The sequence below is a fragment of the Emiliania huxleyi genome (assembly GCF_000372725.1).
Source record: "Emiliania huxleyi CCMP1516 unplaced genomic scaffold EMIHUscaffold_60, whole genome shotgun sequence".
In the NCBI taxonomy this organism is placed as follows: domain Eukaryota; phylum Haptophyta; order Isochrysidales; family Noelaerhabdaceae; genus Emiliania; species Emiliania huxleyi.
The window spans coordinates 383,406-406,817 of NW_005197506.1; the positions used below are offsets into that span (position 1 = coordinate 383,406).

Sequence of the window (23,412 nt, forward strand, 5' to 3'; positions counted from 1 at the left end):
GGTCAATGCTCCGCAGCGGCTTGGCAGGCCTCGCCAGGGGCGGCGTCTTCGGGCGCGAGAGTCCCGCTCGTGGGGCCTCCCTCGAGCCGGGCCGGCGCACCGCTCGCGATTTTCAGACGACGGGGGGGCCCAGCAGGCGCGGCTGGCTCTCCAGGAAGGCATCGCACGGACACGAGCCTTGATGGCGGCGCTGGACCCTCGCTGTGCTGCCGCGTCGAGCGAGGGCAGCGCAAGCAGCCACACAAGTCAGCTTTGGGAGCTCTCGGCGACGCCCAATGCGTGCGCCGGTAGGGGGGAGTGTGTGCGCGCGTGTGTGAGATGAGGATTGTGGCAGGCTGGCTGCTGCTGATGTGGGCAAGTGTGCTCTGTGTGCGGCGCTGCGCTGGCGTGCGACGCGCGCGTGCTGTGTACGTGTGCGTGCTGCGGTCGCGCGCGCGTCTGTGTGTGCTGCGCGCGCGCCGCCGGTGTGTGCTGTGCGCTGTGCTCTGTTGTGCGCCCTGTTTGTGCAGCTGGGAGGCGCAGGCTTGGCTGGCAGGGCTGCGCGGTGGGCTGCGGCGTGCTGCGGGTGGTCGCGCGCCTGCCTGGTGATGTGCGGCGGCCGCGCAGCCCGCCCGACCGGGTCGTCGGCGGCCCAGGGCGCGAGCATGCGGTCGGCGCTGCATGTGAGGCTGCTGCGCGGCTGGCGCGTATGTTTCCGTGCGGCGAGGGACGCGCGTATGTGTTCACGCTGCGGGCGCGGGCGGGCGCGGGGGGCGGCGCGGTCTCACCGCGGTCCGACGTCGGTTGGTCTTCGGCGTGGCGAGGGCGGGCGCGCAAAGAGGCCTTGCCGCCATCGCGTTGCCGCGAAGGAAAAAGAATTCGCGGTGAGCAAGAACCCCACACTGGACCGCGAATGGCCGCCCCAAATGGGACTCCGCACAGTGCGGGCGCTCGAGGTCGAGAAGCGGCTGACGATCAACAACAGCAAGGACCAAGGTCGACGCGCTGGCGGCGCAGCTGCGCTACAACTTCAAGATCGCCAACAACGTAGCGTCGCTGTCGGTCGCTACAGCTAAGGAACTACCGACACTCGAGCCGCCAGAGGAGGGCGTTGTCTACCCCATACCAGCGGTCTGCCAGCGCATCGAGAAATGCTCGAGGAAGGGTTTATCAAACTCAAAATATGGACCATTGGCGAGCTAACCGAGGCCAGCAAGCGCATCGAGGCTCTGGAGAAAACGGTGGAGAAGCTTGAGAGCCGCCGACGGCCCGGAATTTCTTCCAGGCGGGGAGCGCCCATACACACACGATTCGGTTCGCTACTTCTACGAATAAATAAAGGCAGGCCAGCATGTACAGCAGCAAAAGCAGCCCCTCGTACACATTCATGGCGGCGTGCGGACGACGCGCGAGATAAAGTTGGAAATAGGCGTGTCCGGCAGCGAGCCGACCGGGGTGAGCGGGCGCGCCCGGGCGAGGTGAGCTTGATCTCGACCTGCACCTGTCCGCCGTCCACCCCGAGTTCTCCAGCACGTCGCCGCACGCCGCAGCGAGCTCCTCAATGAGGGAGTTGGCCGTCACCGAGCCGGGGGAGGGCGGGTCGTCGATCCCCTCCTCCGCCTCGAGATTCATAGGCGCGTCGGAGACAGAGACAGGGGGCGCCTCCCGGTCGCGCTGCACCAGGACGCCGAGGTTCATCAGCTTATCGACCGCCGACAGATCACTCCAGACAGCAGACAGGCCGACGTCTGCACACGGCCGGCCGGGCGAGAGGCTTGACACGATCCGACCCTGCGACCCTGACGCTGCTGCTCTAGCTATCAGACATGCGCTGCTGACTGCTGCCACAATGTGCGACCGGTGCTGACCCACTTGGCGGCCTTCCCGGTCAGTGGTGAGGCGCAGTCCAGAGCTGTCGATGGCGCGATGCCGCACTGGTCCCACATCGGTGACACGAGACCACCACGTTTGCCGGTCCAAGAGAGAGGCACCGGCGCTGTCCTGAGAAGGTGCATGGTCCCTCTTGACTGCCCATGCGCGCGATGCTGTGTAGGCATAGCCTCGAGAGTGCCAGCAGCCAATCCGAGGCAGTTTGTGACGCGCATTGCGTCAGAAGCGTGCACGCGCTGGAAGGACACCTTCCTACTGGCCGTACGATCAGGTCGTCACTGAATGCTTGATACTAAGGCCGCGAGCTATGCAGGCGGTCAGTTGCCAGCTTGGCGCCGATGCGCCGCGCGATCTCCGCCTTGGTGCCGTATGATGGGACTCCGACCTCTGGAGCATCGCACAGCCCCTTGAGCTGCCCCCCGCTCAGGCCGCCGCTGGCGCGCAGCCGCTTCGCCAGCGCCTCCGAGTTGCCCCACCCCACATTCAGGCCCTTCTGATCGCAGAGCGGCTTGAGGCTGTGAGGCGGCAGCGCTCCAGCCAGGAGAAGTCGATCTCGGACTCAGGCGCGTCGCGCGTGCACCTCCTCCCGCTCTGACTCCGCTCTGACTCCGCACACTCCTCCTCCTCCTCCTCCGCTCCTCCTCCTCCTCCTCCTCCTCCCCCTCCCCCTCCTCCTCCTCCTCCTCCCCCTCCTCCTCCTCCCCCTCCTCCTCCTCCTCCCCCTCCTCCTCCTCCTCCTCCCCCTCCTCCTCCCCCTCCCCCTCCTCCTCCCCCTCCCCCTCCCCCTCCCCCTCCCCCTCCCCCTCTCCGCCCTCCCCTTCGGCCGCTGCCGCGCCCTCGTCCTCGCCACACCCGGCCAGGCTAAAGCGCGTGCGAAGCGCGTCACGAAGCCCGAGCAGGTTCTTCACGCTCACCTTGCCGCGCAACTCCTCCTCGTGGAGGTCGCGTAGAGCCTCTGGCTGCGCCTCTGCAAGCTCGCCACAGGTCGGCCAACGCTTCTGCAGCTTCTCCGCGCTCTTCTCGCCAAGGTTGTACCGTAAATGTGCCGCCACTTCCAAGCTCCGCCGTCTTCGATCCTGACTTGATCCACCCCTTCACCACGGGGCGCCGTTTCTTCCGACGCGCCCGGCTACCGCGGCATGGAGGTTCTGGGCTCGCCCCGGCGCGGAGAAAGAAGTGGAGAAAGCAGAAACTTTTTATGCGTTGCGTGTGCTCCAAGTGCGTTTTTCACTGAGCTTCATTCACATTCTTCCTCCCTCAACGCCCGCCAGTCGCTTGTTTTGCTAGTTTGATTTTGTGGATCGCAATATTATAGACCCGAATCATTCGAAGGTGCGGTCTACAACTACAGCCGGCTCCTCAGCGCTGCCGCCGCCGCCGACAGCTCCTCCACCTTTGCCCGCACGGCGGCGGTCCACTCCGCCTGCCACGCCTCCCCTTTGCGCAACACCGCGCAACAGCCCGGGGGCACCCACCCAGCCGCCGGGTAGCCCTGCTTTGCCTGCTGCGCCAGCTGCCCGACCGCCTGCGCACGTGCTTCGGTGCGCGTGCGTCACGTGTGCGCTGCGGCAGGCGGCGCGCGTGCAGTCCTCGCACTCTCAATACTACTACTAGCCTCGACGCAGCGGTGGCCCGCCGGGCCGCTCGCCAACGCGAGGGCGCGCGACGCGCTGCAGCCAAAGGCAGCGGCGACGGTCGGCAAGAACTTGATCGGGTGCGCGCAGCCGAGGCATAGTGTCGGCACGCGGGCGGCGCAGCTCTCCTCCTCTGCACGGCGGGGGGCGTTGAGGCTGTTCCGTAGGGGCCGGCGGGGAGGAAGGAGGAGAGGGGAGAGGGGAGAGGGGAGAGGGGAGAGGGGGGAGGGGAGAGGGGGGAGGGGAGAGGGGGGAGGGGGGAGGGGGGAGGGGGGAGAGGAGCGAGAGGGGGGAGAGGAGAGGGCGGCGCCCACGCCGGCGGCGATCTGCGCGGCAGCGACACCGACAGCGGTGTGTGGGTCGAGGAGGTAGCCGCAGCGCTGGTGCGTCTCGAGCATCGTGCGCAGCGTGAGCGCGTCGTCGACGGCGGCGCTGGCGACCCGCACGCGCAGCCACTCGCGCACGCGCGGCGGCAGCGTCAGCCCGCCCGCACCAAAATCCGCCTGAGACGGGACGCGGCATGGACGTGTCGTGGACATGCCCTGGCCGCGCCAGCGCGCGGTGCGACATGCCGGTGTACTGAGAGTGGGCTTAGCCCTCGCGTGGGTGCTGACCTGGAGACGTGGCGAGATGTGGCGAGATGTGGCGAGATGTGGCGAGATGTGGCGAGATGTGGAGAGATGTGGAGAGATGTGGCGAGATGTGGAGAGATGTGGCGAGATGTGGCGAGATGTGGCGAGATGTGGAGAGATGTGGCGAGATGTGGCGAGATGTGGCGAGATGTGGCGAGATGTGGCGAGATGTGGCGAGATGTGGCGAGATGTGGCGAGATGTGGCGAGATGTGGAGAGATGTGGCGAGATGTGGAGAGATGTGGCGAGATGTGGCGAGAGTGGACTTGGATCGGCACCACGGGCATCATGTGGTCTCAGTGGCCTTCCCAACGGCACACGTTGATCTGGCAGAGATTGAACAGTCTTTCGGCCGTCTTGCGTGCGTGCGTGCGTGCGTGCTAGACTGGCGGCGTGGAGTTGTGCTGGAGTCCCTCGCCCTGAGTGTGCTGCAGTGTGCGTGCCCCCGCCCCCGTTGTCTACTTTACAGAGAGTGAGAGGCGGGCATCGCGCTGGCCTTCCGAGGGACTCGGCGTTGCCTGTCTGACTAGTCGACCTCTGCATGCCTGTCCGTTCTTCGACTGTCCGTGCGCGTGATCTGGGCGCGGGGTTGTGCTTTTGAGTGAGAGCTCAACGGACGGCGGTGTGTGCGCCTGCCAGCCGCGGACCGCCGCGGCGTCGCCGCCGCTCGCCACAAACAGCAGGCGCCACACGTTGTACGGCACCTAATCTCGGACAATCTCGGACGGTCTCGTACGGCACCTAGAGATATGGCGAGGTGTGGCGAGAACGTGGCGCCATACGTTGTGCGGCGCCTGGATGTCCCTCGAGGGCGGACTGCGCACTCTCGGGTGATCTCGGGTGATCTCGGGTGATCTCGGGTGATCTCGCGCCTGGATGTTCTCCCCCCCCCACGCGGTCTGTGAGACTGTGCCGTGCGCCCGCAGCTCGCCCGTGGCGAGGAGCCGGTGCAGCGCGTCGTTTGCGTTCGTGGCGGCGAGCAGCGTGATTGGAAGCCCCATCTGCTGCGCGAGAAGGCCCGCGGCAAGGTGTCCACCTGCCGAGATCACAGCCGAGATCACAGCCGAGATCACAGCCGAAATCACACGAGATCACCCCGAGATCACACGAGATCACCCCGAGATCACCCGAGATCACCCCGACCCGCGGCAACGAGCCCACCTGCGCCGCACGGCACGGCGACGCGCGCGCGGCGCTCGCTCGAGCCCTCCGGCGGGCGGAGGTCGCCTACTCCCATACCTCCAGAGTCTCGAATCCAGGGTGGGTTCGGTCCCGTGGGTGGTGTGGTATCGAGCCCTCCGGCAGGCGGAGGTAGGCGTAGAAGTAGTGCACCACCTGCACGAGATGCGCCCGAGATGCGCCCGAGATGCGCCCGAGATGCGCCCGAGATGCGCCCGAGATGCGCCCGAGATGCGCCCGAGACGCGCCCATGATGCGCTTACCCGAGATGCGCCGAGATGCGCCCGAGATGCGCCCGAGATTGACCGAGATGCGCCCGAGATTGTCCGAGATTGTCCGAGATTGCACGACCTGCACGAGAAGCCGCACGACGTTGACCGAGTTGACCGAGCCGAGCCTGTGGGCCCGCTTGAACGCGGCGTCGCGAAAGGCGCGCCTAACGAACACTCAACTCCTCACCACCTCGTGACAAACAACTCACCAGGCCGTGGCGAAGGGAAAGGCGCGCTCGAGCGGCACGTCGAGGTCGTCGCTGCTCCCCTCCACGCCGATCAGGTGCACGTTGCTCGCTGCCCGGGCGACAGACGTCATCTGCAGCTCCTGCACGGGCGAGATGGACGAGCACCTACACGAGATTGCGCGAGATTGCGCGAGATTGCATGAGATTGCATAGATTGCAGCGCGGGCGAGGTGGACGGGCACCCCTGCAGCGGGTAGAGCACGAGGATCTCGATCCCCTCGAGGCCGCGCACCGCCTCCATCGCCGACGAGCCGGTGTCGCCGGAGGTGCCCACCAGCAGCGTGAGCCGCTGGCGCCGCCGCCGCAGCAGGTGGCTGAGCGTGCGCCCGAGGACGGACATGCCGAGGTCCTTGAAGGCGAGCGTCGGGCCGTGCCACAGTTCGGCCACGTGCAGCTCGTCCGAGAGCGGCCGGAGCGAGACCACCTCCGCGTCGCCAAACGAGGAAAACGCGGCCGAGACAATGCCGGCCAGGTCGAGCGGAGTGACGTCGGGGTCGTCGGCAGCGATGAAGCGCTTGAGCACCTCCTCACACAGCCGCGGGTAGGACAGCGATTCCCACGCAGAGAGTGTCCTCGGCGAGACCGGTTCGACAGCCGCCGGCCAGTACATGCCGCCTATCGTGCCACGAGTCGGCGTTCCGGAGTGAGCGCGTGGATGAGTCCCCGCGCGTGCCGCTGGCGACGCCGTCGGGCGCCCAGCCATTGAGCACCGCCTCAGAGAAGGAGGCGGGCTCGGCGCCGCCGAGCACGGACACGAACTTCATGGCAGGTCCAGCTTCAAAGCAGCACAACAAAGCCGTGGAGGGACTGTGGGGATATCCGAGGGGGGCGCCGTACACGTGGCGATGGGCGGGCGCGGTACTGTTTTCTTCTTTGATTGCGAGCTCCATTTGCTGCTCCAATCGCCCCAAGTCACCGCGGAGGACTGTCCAAAAACCCTCCTCGGCGACATGGAGCCCGACGGGAACGCGGCTCGCGGGAGCTATGGTCTCCCACCCTCCTCCCCTATAGCCTCTCACAGTCTGGCGACAGTGGGGGGTGAGTGCGAATTTCCGCAGTGTGTGCGTCTTCTTGCTTTGAATAACACGTGGATGGTCCAAACCCTTACAGCTCGGCCCCTCGCATGTTGCGGCCAGTGAGGTTTTAGGTATGTTGTTGGCAAGTGAGGTGAGGAGCGGAAGGTGCGCACGCGTTTAATTCTTTGGTTACACTCTTTTCTATGTGCCAGTAGCGTCCGACACAAGAAGAAATCGCGGGGATTCGCGCGTCATCGTCGGAGAGGTTGGGTTGGGCGGCGGAGGCGCTCGTGGTGTTCTTACGTACATGGCGGATCCAGTGGCCGCCGCGCTCAGCCGGCTCAATCAGACGGTGGAGGAGCTGGGCGCCCTCGCCGAGACGTACGCGAGCAGCGAGGCGTGGCCGCAGGCCATCGCTAGTCTGATATCCCCGTTGGCAGCGCCGGCCACGGCGGCGGCGGCGGCGAGCGCCCTCTCTTACCTCTCTGAACCAGCTGGAGTAGCCGAAAACAGTCACAACATCATCCGTGAGGCGGGTGGCATCCCACCGCTCGTGGCGCTGCTTGCGGGCGGGGCGGAGTCAGTGGCCGCGGAGGATGCGGCGGGCGCGCTGTTTAATGTGGCGGCCACGTCGGCCAACAAAGAAGCGATCCGCGAGGCGGGCGGCATCCCGCCGCTCGTGGCGCTGCTGGCGGGCGGGGTGGAGTCAGGCGCGGCGGAGAACGCGGCGGCCGCGCTGTGGAACATGGTGATCGGTTGCGACGTCAACAGCGACGCCATCCGCGAGGCGGGAGCCATCCCGCAGCTCGTGGCGCTGCTAGCGGGCGGGGTGGAGTCCAAGACGGCGGAGAACGCAGCGGGCGCGCTGTTGGGCCTGTCGAGAAATGATGGAGCTCACGCTGCTATCCGTGAGGCGGGAGCCATCCCGCCGCTCGTGGCGATGCTGGCGGGCGGGGCGGAGTCCAAGACGGCGGAGAACGCGGCGGGTGTGCTGTGCAACATGGCATCCGGGAACACGGCCACCTGCGACGCCATTCGCGAGGCGGGTGCAATCCCGCAGCTCGTGGCGCTGCTGGCGGTCGGGACAGAGTCAGGGGCGGCGGAGAACGCGGTGGGTGCGCTGGCGAACCTGGCAATCGATTGCGACGTCAACAGAGACGCCATTCGCGAGGCGGGCGGCATCCCGTCGCTCGTGGCGCTGCTGGCGGGTGGGGCGGCTTCGGGCGTGGCGGAGACTGCGGCGGACACGTTGAAAGAAATGGAGCACTTCGACGCGGTGCTGTCGGCCGTCGCCAGCGCCCACGCCGACACCGCCGCCTTCGAAGACTTGCACGCTGCACTCGTCAACGCGGCCACCGCCCGGCTGGAGGCGGCGGAGGCGGGCACCGACGTGGCGGCGCTCGAGCGCGCCATCGAGCAGGCCGCGGCCGTGGCGGTGGCGGCCGCCGCGCTCGAGCGGGCGCGCGGCCGGGTCGCGGAGATCAACGGCGAGGCGGAGCGGCGCGCGCGGCGCGAGTCGTTTGGGCTGGGCGCGCTGCCGCCGCCCGAGGAGTTCAACTGCCCGCTGACGCTCGAGCAGATGCGCGGTGCGCGCCCCCTCGCTCTCCTCCCCGTCCGTCCCGTCTTGGCCATGCCTATCTTCCTGCCTCACGCCGCGCGCAGACCCGGTGGTGGCCTCGGACGGCAACTCGTACGAGCGCGCCGCCATCGAACGCGTGCTCCGCGGCGACGGCCTCAGCCCCTTGACGCGGCAGCCGCTCGAGCGGACCCTCTTCCCCAACCGCGCGCTCAAGCGGCGCATCGAGGAGTACGAGGAGAGGGACTTGCAGATCGCGGCGATGGTCGTGGCGGCGACGGGCGAGCGCGGCGAGGCAAGCGGAAGCGCCGAGCCCGCGCCAAAGCGGAGCCGCACTCGACGCTCCAGCCAGGTGACGTGAGCAGCGTGGCTTGTGCGCTGTGGGGCCACGGAGCACGACGCTGGCTCGTGGTCATCAGAGAGCGCGAGCATGGCACGAGCTGTACTCCTAATACGCGAGCTGTCTTGCAGCGGAGCGGCTGGCTGTGCACGAAGAGGAGCGCGTGCGCAAGTGTGAGTGAGTGAGTGATTGAGAGTGAGACACACACTCACACGAGACACACAATCACACACACACACACACGCGCGCGCGCGCGCGCGCGCGTGCGCCAGGACGGCGCGCGCGCGGTCGGCTATACGGTTGTGTACGTCCATGCCGCATGCGCATTTGACCAAATACGTGGCTTGACAGAGATGCCCGGGCCGCCGGGCGCTGGGGCCGACCGGGCCCCGGCTCGAACATAGTTCGAACAAGCTTATATGGGAAAAAAACTTCGTAACTCCTTGGCGACGAGCCGCGGGCTTTTGCCACTGCGTGCCAGCCTCAGACAGCCGGGCCGCCCGAGAGTTTTACTGACGAGTTTCTCTCGCGGGGGCGGCCCGGCACAACCAACCCTGTGCTCAGCACAAAAAAATTCTGGCGCAGCGGCCGGCACCAGCCGCGCCAGCTGTCGACAGATGTCGACAGATTCGACGGATTTGATGGATCCCTTGATGGTCCGATGGGCGACGGGCGACCCCCCCAAACCCCCCCACCAGGTCTCGAACCTGCCTCCACTCGCTCGAATCAGGCGCTTCGAACGGCTTTGCAAGCCCGGGCTTGCAAAATTGACGACGAATGCGCTTCACCGCCTCATATAGTACCATTTTACTGCTTCAGCACCAACGCCACGCTACGTTCTAGGGACGCAGAGCGCGCACTGAGAGACCACTCATATCGCTGTTGCGGGGCGGCAATGTGACTGGACTCGCCGTGCGCGCCCAGCTAACCCTAGCCACCAGCCTTCGCCATACCCAGGTACGGTCGTACCAGTCTCTCCACCCAGTCATCCCAATCCTCGGGCGACCGCGCAGCTGCGCTACTCACAGGCAGTCTCCCTGCCTCAGCTGTTACAGGCACCACCCGACGACGAGCCGGGGCAGGGCTCGCTGCGCCAGCTGCACAGCAGTACGCCACAACACAACATATTATCCAACATAACCTCTCCCTGAGTGCCCTACCCTTGCGGGCTCAGTTGCCGCATTAGGAGCCTTCGCACCGCGAGTGGGCTCAGGTGGGATCCACACAGAGAGAGGTTCAGTACAGAGCCGCACTCTACACACCTTACCCCCCTACTCGGGCGGCATCGTGGTGAGACCCTGGGCAGTCAGAGAGGCTGGCAGTAAGTGGCGGGCTATGAAGTCGGGCCTCTCCCGACCCGCCATCGTTGCCTAAGGGAGGATCCTATCGGCCACTAGACCATGACAGATCAGAGGCGTACATGCCCTGTCCCAGCTCCCCCACTCCTCACACTGGGTTTGCAGTGCGCGACCTCGCCACCTCGCTACCAGGGCAAACCCCCTCTCTCCCCCTAGGTGCTGCACTGGACGTCCATAGAAGGCGCGCGGCAGAGGCGGGAGGGAGGCGGGGAGAATCTAGCTCGCTCTGGCAGGGAGGCAAGGGTGTGACAGAGTGTTTGGGTGAGAACAGGCGGAGCGTGTGTGCCTGGGCGCGATTGGGAGGGCACTTGTGACGAGGCATGGTTAGGCGAGTGGCAGTCGCTGGTGCGGACTTGCTGAGTGGTGTGTGCTCCTTTTTGCTTGCTAAGACTGGAACAATTTTTTTAGCTTATATGGCGCGGTTATAACGCTGCCGTAGAGTACAGTTGCGCAATACATAGTTCGAACAAGCTTTTATACGGCGCGGTTTTAAAAGTTAAAACGCGCTGCCGTACAGTTGCTCTGCAGGCGACTTCGGACTTGCACACCCAGTGGGTTACGGTTTGCGCGCCGCCACAGACCGCCTCTCCACCACCCTCTCGCGCCCAGGGACAATTTGTCAAATTGATGATTGTTTCGACAATGCTGTCTTAGAAAGGTTCGACGACCTGCGGGCACCGCCCTGGGGTGCCGCCTCGGTACAAAATCTGCCCGCGGGCCGAGGGCCGACCCTCACAGATCACAGATCACTTGTACTACCCGACCCCGTCGTAGTTGAACGTACCCCCTTCTCGACGAATCTTCATTCGCGAGGAAGGACAGGTATCAGCTTACAAAGTCTCCGCGAGGGGGCTAGGCAGCTCGATCCTCTCTAGCCGTTGCTGCTCGGCTACGCCAACCGCCCGGTTCCGCCTGGCCCGCGCCGCCGCCTGCGTCAGCAGCCGCTGCTTCAGGGCGGCGACGCCCTCTAGCAGCTCGTCGAGGCGCCGCCGCTCCATGTCGAACCCGGCGCGCAACCTCTCCTGCACCTCATGCGCCGTGGGCTGAGGTGGAGCAGCGGCCAAGTTGCTCCCGTCGACTGCGGCGCGAGTGAAGATCATTATCGAGTCATAGAGCCACGGGCACTTGCCCATGCACGTACGCAGAGCGTTGCACCCCTTACGCGCCTCCGCACCACCGCCCTTGGCTTCGGTGCAGCCTGCGTACGCGCGCTTGCCCTCCTTGACGAGCGCATCGCGGTAGGATATTGCTTCGCCCGACCAGAACCGGAACGGCCCATAGTTGCCGCATGTACTCTGCGGGAGTAATTTGTGTGAGCACTGAAGCGCCGTGGCGTTGAGCGTTGCGGCGATGGACGCTCTTATTTCCCCCCAGGTTTGACCGCGCAGCTTTCAAAACTCGACGATATCTTCCGGAAAGACTGAACTTCCCGCAGGCGCCGCGGCAGCATGAGAGGCGCAGAGAGGCTGGGAGTGCTCGACGAGTCTTGCGAGCTGCGCGGTCAAACCTGGGGGGGGAACTGACCGCATCAGGGTGGACTTCCGAATCACAAACCTACCTGGGTGAGCACCTCTGACGGTTCTCGCTCCCCATCGAGCTCTTCTTGCAGCACGGCTCTTCCTGTGTGCCGGCACAGAGCTCCGTGCAAGCCGCGAGGGCTTCGGCCTGTTTGCGCCGTATGCTGAGCGGCGCTACGCCTTTGACGACGGCGTCTTCTCAGGCACGTACGCCACGGGAGACGCGCCGATTGAGAACCACGCCACGGTCGACGTCTTCGCCTCAGACGACGACGACGACGACGACGACGACGAGGCTGCGGCGGCGGCGCCGGATGCGGCGCTGCGCTCCGCGCTCCGCGAGCACGCACTCATCGCCCGGCTGCGTGCGGGAGAGGCGCTCTTCTTGCCCGCGCTGTGGTCGCACGCGGTGCAATCGCACGTTGAGGGTGGCAGCAGCGACGAGCATGGTAGCCAACGCATGAGCTCTACCCCGTGGGCATGCTTTCACTTGGGTATGCGATGTACTGGACCCAGTCGCAGGACCTCTCGCTGATGCACTGGCTTGTGCCGGTCGACGGTCAATATGGCTCGCCGATGCATGTGCCCTTGCCGAGAATAGCAGCTGGCCTGACTCGCCTGGCTGCGTCGCTCTGACGCGTTCATTCTCTGCCTGGTCTTGAGTGTGGTGTTGAAAAACACCGCGGGCTGTACATGTCATGTTGTACATGTAACATGTACAACATGTGTAACAGTGCCGACTATGCTGTGTATGTTCCGTTACGGCAATCGGCTGTATGGAAGCTTGTCAGATCAGCTTTGCGGGGGGTTGCGGGGGGTTGCGGTTCAAACTTCAATGCCCGTACGTCAGTATCGCCAGCTGCCGCCCCCCCCCACCCCCCCGCCCCCCGCCAAGGTGTTGACTGTTGTACGATGGTGTATGTCCGTCGTAAAGCACGTACTGTGCCCAAGGGCAAGGCCAACCCCAAGATCAAGAAAAATCGTCTTCCGGCTACCTTCTGTCTTGCGTTTCGGTTTTGCGTCCGCGCCGTCTCAGGTCTCAAGACCACTACCTCTTTCAAAGCTCCGCGCAGAGACGTGGCCGCAGGTTCGCCGTGGCATCTCGGCCGCGCCGGCCCGCGCTCCTCTCGCCAGCTCGCCGCAGCGGGACGCGCCCCCTCGCCCTGTCCGCTCTGCCAAACCCTCGGCCTAGCCCACTCCCGGGGCATCAGGCCTGTGCGGGAAAGGGGTCCGCGCCGCCGTTGCCGGCGACCGCCGGAGGCGAGAGGATGTGGGGCCGGCTGAGCTTTGGCTTCTGCGCCGCCACGTCGCGCGAGAAGAAGGCCTCGATTTTGTCGTCGCTGATGGAGAGTGGCAGCCTGCGCAGCGCCGTCATCATCTCGGTCGAGTCTCGGATCGCGAGGAGGGCGCGCTGGCGCTTTTTGAGCAGCGCGAGCGCGAGGCGGAAGAGGGGCATCACTGTCCGCTCGTAGAAGAGCAGGTCGAGCAGCCGGAGGGCCATGCCGAAGGGGAACTGGTCGAGGCCGAAGGTCATGAACCTGAGCCGCGGGGCGCGGAGGCGGTCACGGCGGCGCGCGGCTGCCGCGGGGCCGGGAGAGAGAGGGTTGGAGAGAGAGAGAGAGAGAGAGAGAGAGAGAGAGAGAGAGAGAGAGAGAGAGAGAGAGAGAGAGAGAGAGAGAGAGAGAGAGAGAGAGAGAGAGAGAGAGAGAGAGAGAGAGAGAGAGAGAGAGAGAGAGAGAGAGAGAGAGAGAGAGAGAGAGAGAGTTGCGTGGCGGTGTGTGCGGACCACTGCGTTGCGAAGAGGGACGGCCCCACCCCGAACGTCTGCAGGTGGCGGTCCAGCCTTGGGAGCTGCCTTGCCAACTGCTCGCCTGCCCCGCGTGAACAGATGCCGTGAGCGGACGCCCCGCGCGGCGCTGGGACGGCGGCCTCCGCCCGCTGCTCGCAGGGTCATCTCGGACGATCTCGGACGATCTGTGACGATCTCGGACGGTCTCGGCTCTCCCGCTGCTCGCCGAGTTCGTCGAGGCAGTCCATGAGCAGCGGCAGGCCGGGCAAGTACATACGCCGGAAACCGAGCGGGCCCATCAGGTGCGCAAAGACACGGAAGGCGACCTCGGGAGGCGCGTACATGAGCAGCGTGCCGCAGACGAAGTTCATCGACTGGCAGTAGGCCGCCTCCGGGTCGAGGACTGCGTACATGCGCAGCAGCACTCGCAGCCGCTCGACGCCTGTGGGACATGTCCGAGACATGTCAAGGACGTGTCCCGGACATGAGCAGCAGCACTCGCAGCAGCGAGGCGCCGGGAGGAGTGCCCGCCGGGTACCGGTCGAGCGACAAGTCAGACAGAGCGCCGCTCGGGGCAGACGAGACGGCGGAGGAGGTGGCGGTGGAGACGGCCGACGCGCCCGACGCGTCGCTCCTCGCCGACAGCTCCTCGAGCAGCTCGCTCTCCTCCTCCGCCTCGTCCTCCTCCCCCTCCCCCTCCCCCTCGACCGCCGCCCCCGCGGCACCCACGTCCGCCGCCCCGCTCAACGCCCCGCCCTCCGCCGCCACCGCCGCAGACGCGTCGCCCGTGGCGAGACCGCCCGCCGCCGCCGCGCCGGAACCGCTCCCGCTCTCGCCGCCGCCTCCGCTCTCGCCGCCGCCTCCGCTCTCGCCGCCTCCGCTCTCGCCGCCTCCGCCGCCCTCGCCTCCGCCGCCGCTGGCCTCCACCATCGCCTCGAGGCTCGCCACGACGCGGTCCACGGGCGCCGGCGGGCGGGGCGGCAGCCAGAGCACATTTGTCGGAAAGGTGCGGTGGAGGTCGAGCTCGATCTGGTCGACCACCTAATCTCGGGCGATCTCGGCTCCTCTCGGCTCCTCTCGGCTCGAAGCTTCGACCGCGTCGCGCCCCCCCGGCGCGCGAGGACGGGCACGGGCGGAGCGGTGGAGAGAGGCGCGGCGGCACGCTGCGGGTGCCTTCCCTCCCCGCGGCACGGTGCTGTGCTGTCCATCGCGCCAAGCGGTGTGTCCCTCCCCGCGGTGCGGTGTGCTCATCGGCGCGCCGCTGGGTCGAGCCCGCTGCTGTCGGAGAGGGCCTGCGTGCGCAGCTCGTGGTACCGGTGCCCCTCCCAGCCTTGCGACCCGCCCAGCGCCTGGCGGGCAGCGGGCACGGAGGCGGCGTCGATTGAGGGAGCTGAGGTGTGTGTGTGTGTGTGTGTGTGTGTGTGTGTGTGTGTGTGTGTGTGTGTGTGTGTGTGTGTGTGTGTGTGTGTGTGTGTGTGTGTGTGTGTGTGTGTGTGTGCGTGCGTGCGTGCGTGCGTGCGTGCGTGCGTGCGTGCGTGCATGCGTGCGTGCGTGCGTGCGTGCGTGTGTGTGTTCGTGTGTGTGTGTGTGTGTGTGTGTGTGTGTGTGTGTGTCGTGTGTGTGTGGCGCGTGCGTGTGTGTCGTGTGCGTTTTTGTGCGCGCGTGTGTGCGCGTGCGTGCGGCGGAGGTGCGGAGAGGCTTGCGTGGGCTTCCTGCCACACGAGGCCTCGGACCGCGTCCGGCACGCCCTTGTACACGCGCCGCTCGAGCTGCGCCGCCCGCGCCGCGCTCAGCGAGCCGCGCCGCTCCGGGCTCAGCGCTGCGTACTCGTCACTGCAGTCGGACGTGGGCGTGTGTGGGTAGAGGCGCCGGCCGGCTGGCTGGCGGGTGCGCGAGTGACAGCAGTATAGCGGTGGCGCGGTGCGCTGCGGCGGCGGCGGCGGTGGCGGCGGCGGCGGCGCGGTCGCGCGGTGCGCAGCTCTGAGGCGCGCGCAGGTGAGGCGAGGGCGTGCGAGGGCCGGGTCGAGGGCTCGCGGCGCCTGCCACGCATCGCCGCCCATTTGACGAGCCTCCGGTTCTCTCGCACGAGCGCCTCGCGCTGCTCTGCCGCCGGCAGCGGCGTGCCAGCCGGGACCAGGAAGCCGAAACGGTCGGTGGCCGGCTCCACCACGAGGTCGTCCATGGTCGCGCGCGGGGCACAGCACCGACGGCCCTGCACCTCACACTAGACCTCACACAAGCCCCCGACGGCAGAGAGGCCAAGGTGCCAAGCGCCTTCTCGGGTGGGAAAGAATTCTTGGTGGGACTGGCACACACACCGGCCCCATCCCTCCACGGGTTGTCTGTTTTCTTTCTTTCTTTACCGGCTCACCACCGGAGCCGCCTAAGCGACTCCGTTAAGAGGGAAAGAATTTTCGAAGCCGGAAAGAATTCTCGTTAACGCCGCTTTCACAGCACACTGGCACGACAAGGGTGCAGACTGGCGCGGACTGCGACTGGCACACACACCGGCTCACCGAGGAAACGAATTCTGCATGAGTGTGTGTGACTCACTCACTCACGCTCACTGCCACGTACCCCGATGCCAATCATCTGGCCCGCTGGGTGTGCTTCTTAGCCCCCCGGCCCTGGATGTGCGGTTGCTGACTGCATGCACTCCAAGTGCTCCAAGTGCTCCGTAGTACGTCACGCACATACATGGCTCGGCAGCACCCCCCACAGTGCAGTGGTGTGAGCACACAAGTACTAGCACGAGTGCACACCTGCCTTCCTTTTGTGGGAGGGAGAGAGTTGTTCCTTAGCTTTTGGCGGGTGAATGACGTAAGAATCAAGACACAAGAGAGAACAAGAGAGATATTTTTGAAAACCAACAAGGACAAGAATCAAAGCCTCGAGCTAGAGAGAGAGTTTCAGCAATATCAAACAACTCTAACACGCACTTTGTTTTTGTGTCGAGTTAGGGCCACCAAACGTGGAAGAGAAATGGAAGAGAAAATCTCTCTCTCTCTCTCCAAACGTGATAAACGTCCCAAACGTGCTCAAGTGTTTTGTTTTGTCAAGTGAGTGAGTGAGACGACCTGGGGAGTTGCGAAAGTCGCACGTACGGGCAGAGGGGAGACCAAGGCCTCCGGCAATCGCACCGCCTCGCGAAAGGGAAGCAACGATCAACTCCAGCTTGGACTTGGTGCGCCGGCACGTAGATCGCGACCTGGCGACGCGCAGCGCGGGGCACGTCGCGAGCACAGCGGGAAGGAGCGCCGGCCGCCGCGAGCCAAGCCCAAGGTGCCAAGCGCCTTCTCGCAAGAAAAAATTCGCACGCGTCACGCACACATACATGGCTCGGCACCCCCCACAGTGCAGTGGTGTGAGCACACAAGTACTAGCCTGCCTTTTCGCGGGTTAAGGACGTAAGAATCAAGCAGCAGAGAATCAAAGGTAAAAAAACTCAACACTCACACATTGTTTTTCAGAAGTAGAGTCGTCCTTGCGCGAGGAGAGCTCGATAAACTCGAGGGGCCAAAATACGCTGCGAGGAGAGCGGAGCTGCGCCGAGTCAGAGGCGGGAGAAGCCGCGAGAGCAAGGGAGTGGCAGGCGGCGGCGGCGTCGCAGACCGAGGCAGGGGAGAGCGACGCGACAGAGGATGAAGGCTTGAAGCGACAGGAGAAAGAACGACGAGAGTGGGACGTGGACCGCGAGGTGGCATGAAGGTTGCAGCGAGAATCGGCGAGGGACTGCGAAGAGAGGAGGAGATAGGAAGTGGAAGAGGCAGACGCCCAAGGGTGGGCGACGGCTAGCACCACCACACTCCCCTCTCCTTAAAATCCTGTGTGGTGGCGGCGTGCCGTCCTCCCATCCCTCCCTTGGGCTGTCTTTTTTCTTTCTTTCTTTCTTTCTTTTGAGAGGTCAAAGCCTCCAGTTAGAGAGAGAAGAGAGAGATTTTCAGCAATATCAAACACTCGAACACGCAATTTGTTTTTGTGTCGAGTTAGGGCCAAACGTGCTCAAGTGAGTAAGTGAGACGAGCTACGAGGGAGTTAGTTAGCGAAAGTCGCACGTACGGGCAGAGGGGAGACCGAGGCCTCTTTGGAGCACTTGGACGTTGGAGTGCGGTCATCAGCCTCACATCCAGGGCCGGGGAGCTAAGTCCTAAGAAGCGCACCCAGCGGGCCGGATGATCGGGATCGGGTTACGGGCTAGAGAGCCCTAGCCCTGGGGGGGTGCGCGTTCGCAGGGAAAGGGCCGTAAAGTAAACACGCTACACGGGTCTCCGAGGGTTAGTTCCGTGTACCGGGTCTACCCTTCCTTAACTGCAGAACGCCCCGCTCCGGCGATCGCACCGCCTCGCGAAAGGGAAGCAACGATCAACTCCAGCTTGAACTTGGTGCGCGCCGTGCGCCGGCACCGCAGCGCGGGCGTACGTCAATCAACAAACACAAATCTCTCTGGACTCTCCGTACGTCGCGAGCACAGGAAGGAGCGCCGTAACCCTGTTGACGCGGTGTTGTTGACGCGGTGTCGCGCAAAATTCTCCTTCGAACAGCGTCTGAGGTAAAAGAAAGCCGATCCTCACGGCGGTTTACGATCTTACTGGGGATTCAGTATGGCGCCGTCGCTCGCCCGCCTCTTTCTTGCGTGCCTGGCAGTCTCCAGGGTCGTTGCTGCTCCGGCCGAGGGGACCCCGAGTTCACCGAGCGGCGAGAGAGAGCCTTTGAAAATCGGAAAGCTGAGAGAGCTTATGCTCAGCTCGTACTGCCCTACCCATGCCGACTTGACTCCATGCAAGGTGCGATCGGGCAGGCCCACAACCTAGGAGCAACAGCAGCGCCTACTCACCGATCCCGCGCGACCGTGCTCTCGCCGCAGACACATTTGTTCCTCAAGGAGATGCGCAAGACCAAGACACTGGAGGAGAAGAAGAAGATGCTGATCGAGAGGCAGGCCGGCGGCGCCCTCTCCAGCACCGCGCCGCACGCCCCGCTGCTCTCTTTCGCACCGCACAATCGCCTCTGGCTCCGACTATCTCTCCGCGCCGCGGCCGCGGCTCCACTTCGCACCATCGCACTCTCCTCCCTCCTGCGACAGGCGAAGATGAAAGCCATGCCTCCGGACGAGCGCAAGAAGATGACGTCCGAGACCAAGGCGCGCGCCGGTCTCTCCCTCCCTTCGCATGTAGGCCAACCTCCCGGCTGCGCGCGCACACGACGCCACGCCGATGCCGCCCGGCCCTCCTCCTGCAGGCTGCCTTCAAAGCAATGTATGCGGCTTACTGCAGCACGGCGAGCCCCCCACCGGGAAGAAATAACGCGGTCTGCGAGCACAAGATGCTGAAACGCCTGTACAGCGTCTGACGACGGGCGTGCGAGGAGCGTAAACGTCTGTGGTGCAGAGAGTTTGTGAGAGGGTTGGTGAGAGAGTTTTGTGTCTGTGTGGCTCGCCGAGCCACAGCCAGTCGGAGCACTCGCTTGCTTTTTTTCGCTCCAGTCCTGCGGATCTTCACACTCCAAGGGGCTGCAGTAGACCGGAGGGCTAAGAAGCCTTCACACTCCAAGGGGCTGCAGTTGGAGCCAGTCGGGCGAGAGAGAGAGCGGCATTCACACAGCTACCTACGGCATTCACACAGCTTGCTTGTTTTGGGCCTGTCCGAGGAGAGTTTTCGTCTGTGGGAGAACGCTTGAGACTGTTGTTCATGTTGCGGTGTAGCTTTCTTAGTTGAGAGCTGACCTTGGGCTACGGCTCTAGGAGAGCGCGCGCTTTTCGTTTAAGAAAATGCTCTGCTTAGGGCGAGTGGCACTACTCAAATCCCCCGCCCTCCGGGGAGTGCGATCCTGCAGGCCCGGCGCGCGCTTTGGGGCGTGACGCGTGTGAGCTGTAACTCTCGGGGCAGTAGCCGGGCGAGCGGCGCCGCTCTCTTCCCCTCCAAAACACCCCGTCGCAGCTGCTCCCCCCTCGCCTCCCGCCCCCTCAAAAGCGCTGCTCCGACGCGTCGGCGCTCAGCGAGCCACTCGCGGCCACCGCGTTGGCCAAGACTGGTGTCCCCGTGGCACCCGCCGCCGCCTCCGCTTCGCCAGAGGTGAGCTCGGTCGCGGGGCTCTCGAGCTGGTCGCTGGACTGCGCCAATAGCCGCTGGATGCGCAATGCCAGTGGCTCCTCCCCTGCCTCCGCCTCGGCCGCAGCCGCCTCGCCCTCTTGCTCCTCGAGCGGCGCCGGCTCGAAGTCGTTGTCCACCGGGAGCCGCAGGAGGTGCGAGAGCCCGCCCGACTTGGGTAGCGAACCCGACTCGCTGGCGCCGCCCCCTCCGCCGACGCCCCCATTTGACGACCGGGGCGGAGAAAGCGTTGGGGCCTCGGTAGCCCGGCCCGCCAGCGGAGGCAGGCCGAGTTCGCTGCGACGGCTCTCCGCCTCCGCCTCGGCCGCGCAGAGCGCCGCCTTTGCGGACGCCTTGTTGCTCTGGTACATCGAGAGGATTGATATGCGGTCAAAGCCCTGGAGCTCGAGGAAGAAGTCGAGGAGCTCCGAGTCGGTTGGGCCCGTCCCGCCGCCGGGCAGGTCGGGCCCGCCGCCCGCACTCCCCGCCCCGCGAGGTGCTGTCGGTAGGATCACGATGGGAGGAAGTGCGCGCGTCGGCCCGAGCGTAGGCGGGGGCGTCGTGGCCGGCTCCCGTGCGGCCGTCGCTGTTGACGTCGGCAGAGTCGCCGGCGGCGGGTCTAGCTCGGGGGCGGGAGAGGAGCGGGCGGTGCTCGAGGCATCACTCTCGAGGTGCAGCCGCAGGAAAGGCGGCGGAGCGAGGGAGATAGAGGAAACGCGCAGCGGTTCGGCGCGAAGGATGGTGAGCGACGTCTCGGGGCCGTGGCTGATGTGCGCCTCTGCCACGCTCTTTGCTCCGAGCGGCTCGTCGTCGACGGCGATGATGACATCGCCCGGCTGTAGCAGCCCGGTCCGCTCCGAAGCCCCACCGCGGCTGATGTCGCGCACCACATTGGACGGGCTGAGGTCGAGTCCGAGCCCAGCAGAGTCACGCACCAAATCCACTCGCAGCAAGTCGATCCGTGCGCGCGGTCGCAAGATGGGGTGATCGGGCGGGACCTTGCGGAGGGTCATGCCCACCACGTGGTCGCTGCGCATCACCTCAAAGTCGTAGACCGCCTGGCTGGACGCGAGAACCTGCGACAGGTGCCGCCCGGCCAGGCGCTCCCCATCCACCCCGAGGATCTGGTCGCCAACCTGGAGCACGTGGCCGGCAGACAAGCTTTGGATGACGTTGGAGCTCGTCACCCCCACGCCGAGGCCCTTCGCGTCGCGCCGCACCTGCACGTGCAGCCTCAGGTCCGCAAAGTCACCGCTCTGCTCGGTGGTGCCATTGGAGAGGTAGGCAGCCAGCTCCTCCGCCGTGGGCCGATTTTGCGGCTGCGTCTCGAGGCAGAGCGCCACCGCATCGCACAACATCCCGCCACATAAATCGCTGCCTCCCCGCAGCTCCGTCGGAAGAGGCAGCTCCGTCGGCTGGGTGAAGGAGGGCTCGGTCCCCTTGAGGAGTCGGGCGAGCAGCAAACCCGCAGACCAGAGGTCGACCGGCGTGCCGACCTGCGCCTCACCTTCCGGCAGGGCGAGCTCGGGGGCAAGCGCGGCGTAGGGCACGCGTTTCCCGCCTGCCGCGTCGAGCGCCGCCGCGACGGACACTCGGACTCCCGTAAGGCGTGCGACGGAGCTCATGCCGTAAATCTTCCACGCGCCTAGGGGCATGCTCCGGGGCTTCTGAGCGTATTGTAGGGTGGATGCCTGGGCTGCCGTGTTGCTGCGTGCCTCCGGCGCAGAGCACGAGCTTGTCGAGTCTGAGGTTGCAGTGGACGAGCTTGCAGACGGTGTGCATGTGCGCAAGCCCACGAAAAAGGTCGATGGCGATGCCTCGGACGGTGGGTGGCGTCATCTTGTCCGGCTGCGCTGCCGAGATAGCGGCAAGATTGCCCACCCATGGCTCGGTCACTGTGTACAGCGAGCCCGCCACGAGCTGCTGGCCAAAGAAGCCGAGGATGCTTTCGCAGCGGTCCACCGTGGGCCGTGAGAGCATCCTCCAAAACTTGGCCTCTCGCATTGCCCGCGCGCACGCGTCGATGTCGCGTCCGTCCGTCTGCCGCACCGTTGCGCGGGCCTTGTCGCGCATAGCAACTGCGAGACGACGGGCCGTGTACGTTCTGGGAGCGTTCTGGCGGTGGTCGGAGCCGTGAGTGGGTTGAGACGCCCCGACCTCTTCGCGCTGGATCAAGGGCCCGGGGATATGTGTGTAGCAAGTTTGCCTGCCGCGAAATCGGGCGGAGGCCCGTCGGGGTCGAGAAGCTGGTACGACTCGCCCTCGATCAGCAGCATGGTGGGCGGCGGCGCCATCACGGGCGTCTGCAAGTAGGGCGTGTGGCTAGGGTGGTCGATGATGTCGTCCTCCCACAACTCCTCGCGCTCCTCCACGCGAACCTGAGGAACGGGGCTGGTCGCAGGTCAAGGCACAACAAGGGTGTGGGACAGCAACCTCGGGTGTCTTAAAAAGCATCAGAAGGGGGGGTGCAGGGGCAGTGTCTAGAAGGAGTCTCCGCACCAGTGTGAAGGCAAGGGGAGTCCCGGCGGCGCCGATCACGTCCACTACTCGCCGCATGCCAAGCCCAGTGCCGTTGACCCCCACCACCACGTCGAGAAGCATGATGCCGCATCGGTATGCAGGACCCTCCTCCAGCAGCCCCTTGACCACGTTGGACGCTGTCATCTCTACGCCGAGTGACTCCCTGAGGCGCAATGGCACAGCACTCGGTGGTCGTCGTGGGTCAAGCGGCGCTGGCAGTGGGCACTAGCGCGCCCGCTCTCTCGATCGATCACCGCCCGGAGCAGGTGGAGCAACGCGCCCGGCTCGGTGGCGGGATGGGCCTAGGGGGAAGGTGGGGGGTGGATCGGCGTCCCTCGAATTTTCCAACAAGTCTCGCGGACCGTTACATCGCGCCTCGGGCAGCCGGTCGAGGCTAGCGCGGAGGGTGGGGTCGCGGCGCAGCACGGTGAGGAGGTGGAGATCTTCGTCCGGGTCCACCTAGAAGCACCGCCATACCGGCCGGCGGCAGTGAGGTCCATCCTGCCACTTACAACACCCGCCGTTCCCCCCTTCGCGCCTCTTGCGACATGTTTCGTCCACCGAGTAGCCTTCCGTCCACTGCCACCACCTGGTCGCCGAGCTTGAGCAGTCCATCGCGTGCAGCCGCGCCTGCCATCCATCGGGACTTGTGGGCGCATGCTGGCGCAAGAAATTCGCAACCAGGAAAGCGGGCTGGGTCTCGCCGTTAGGGAATTTGCGCTCCAGATCGACGACAACATTGTTCTTGTCCACCCCAAATCCTAACAGAGAGTTCAAGCAGACGGCGGTTAGCTCGCAAGAGTGGCTAGCGCTGTGCCTTGGGCAGAGGAAGGGTACGATGGCAGGGCGGCACCTAGCTTGCCGTCGAGGCGTCGCACGGTGATCTGGAGCTCCACTGTTGTTGGATCGAAGCCTTGGCCCCCTTCTACAACCATGACTGCTGTCGGGCGGCGTGCAAGCAAGCGCCCGCCGAACCCCTGCCAACTCTACACAAACAGACCACCGCCGGGCCCCAGCAAGACCACGCACAGGACCAGGACAGTTGTTGCGCTGTTGCACTGGGATGGGGTCGATTCCGCATGGCCCGGGACCGGACAGTCGAGCAGGGACACGCAAGGATGCCGGAGCGCGGTAGTCGCGAGGCGTCTCGCAAGCACCACGGAAGGGATATGCACGCGCCAACGCACGTCCAGGACGGACGGATTAGATAGGACAACGCAACCCTACCCGTAGTAGCCAAATTGGCACTCGGGCATGTGCAGCACTCCCTCGCCAGGAAGCATCGCAACACGAAGGCTACAGCTGCACATGCTCCTCTTGTAGCTCGATCGGTCACACCGCCATCACCGCCGACGTCTCCCAGTGAGATGATGGAGA

The 23,412-nt window shown here is 65.3% G+C and overlaps 6 protein-coding genes across 6 annotated transcripts; 2 read left to right on the forward strand and 4 right to left on the reverse strand.

Annotated features, from left to right (window-relative positions):
* Nucleotides 1-3,214: 3,214 nt before the first annotated feature.
* EMIHUDRAFT_214220 (hypothetical protein) lies at nt 3,215-5,135 on the reverse strand (the record flags this gene model as incomplete). Its single annotated transcript, XM_005764239.1, has 6 exons — nt 3,215-3,394; nt 3,491-3,634; nt 3,818-4,006; nt 4,521-4,553; nt 4,782-4,838; nt 5,043-5,135. The coding sequence occupies 6 exons, from the start codon at nt 5,133-5,135 to the stop codon at nt 3,215-3,217; spliced, it is 696 nt and encodes a 231-aa protein (XP_005764296.1).
* A 214-nt stretch (nt 5,136-5,349) lies between these two features.
* EMIHUDRAFT_452329 (hypothetical protein) lies at nt 5,350-6,655 on the reverse strand (the record flags this gene model as incomplete). The annotated part of the gene is made up of 6 exons (XM_005764240.1): nt 6,519-6,655; nt 6,016-6,448; nt 5,822-5,938; nt 5,665-5,749; nt 5,430-5,469; nt 5,350-5,361 (listed from the first exon to the last, which is right to left on the reverse strand). Coding segments are annotated over exons 1-6 (765 nt in total), but the record flags the coding sequence as incomplete, so codon positions are not given.
* Nucleotides 6,656-7,156: 501 nt separating this feature from the next.
* EMIHUDRAFT_104542 (hypothetical protein) lies at nt 7,157-8,786 on the forward strand (the record flags this gene model as incomplete). Its single annotated transcript, XM_005764241.1, has 2 exons — nt 7,157-8,435; nt 8,512-8,786. 2 exons carry the CDS (start codon nt 7,157-7,159, stop codon nt 8,784-8,786), a joined length of 1,554 nt encoding a protein of 517 aa, XP_005764298.1.
* A 3,775-nt stretch (nt 8,787-12,561) lies between these two features.
* On the reverse strand, nt 12,562-15,672 carry EMIHUDRAFT_631936 (hypothetical protein). Its single transcript, XM_005764314.1, has 7 exons — nt 15,469-15,672; nt 15,142-15,262; nt 14,689-14,778; nt 13,945-14,470; nt 13,656-13,871; nt 13,427-13,511; nt 12,562-13,178 (listed from the first exon to the last, which is right to left on the reverse strand). The coding sequence occupies exons 1-7, from the start codon at nt 15,609-15,611 to the stop codon at nt 12,848-12,850; spliced, it is 1,512 nt and encodes a 503-aa protein (XP_005764371.1). The 5' UTR covers nt 15,612-15,672; the 3' UTR covers nt 12,562-12,847.
* A 2,360-nt stretch (nt 15,673-18,032) lies between these two features.
* On the forward strand, nt 18,033-18,917 carry EMIHUDRAFT_452331 (hypothetical protein). Its single transcript, XM_005764242.1, has 3 exons — nt 18,033-18,213; nt 18,294-18,599; nt 18,668-18,917. Exons 1-3 carry the CDS (start codon nt 18,166-18,168, stop codon nt 18,776-18,778), a joined length of 465 nt encoding a protein of 154 aa, XP_005764299.1. The 5' UTR covers nt 18,033-18,165; the 3' UTR covers nt 18,779-18,917.
* Nucleotides 18,918-19,391: 474 nt separating this feature from the next.
* Nucleotides 19,392-21,588, reverse strand: EMIHUDRAFT_104544 (hypothetical protein; the record flags this gene model as incomplete). Its single annotated transcript, XM_005764243.1, has 2 exons — nt 19,392-21,160; nt 21,312-21,588. The coding sequence occupies 2 exons, from the start codon at nt 21,586-21,588 to the stop codon at nt 19,392-19,394; spliced, it is 2,046 nt and encodes a 681-aa protein (XP_005764300.1).
* Between the last annotated feature and the right edge of the window lie 1,824 nt (nt 21,589-23,412).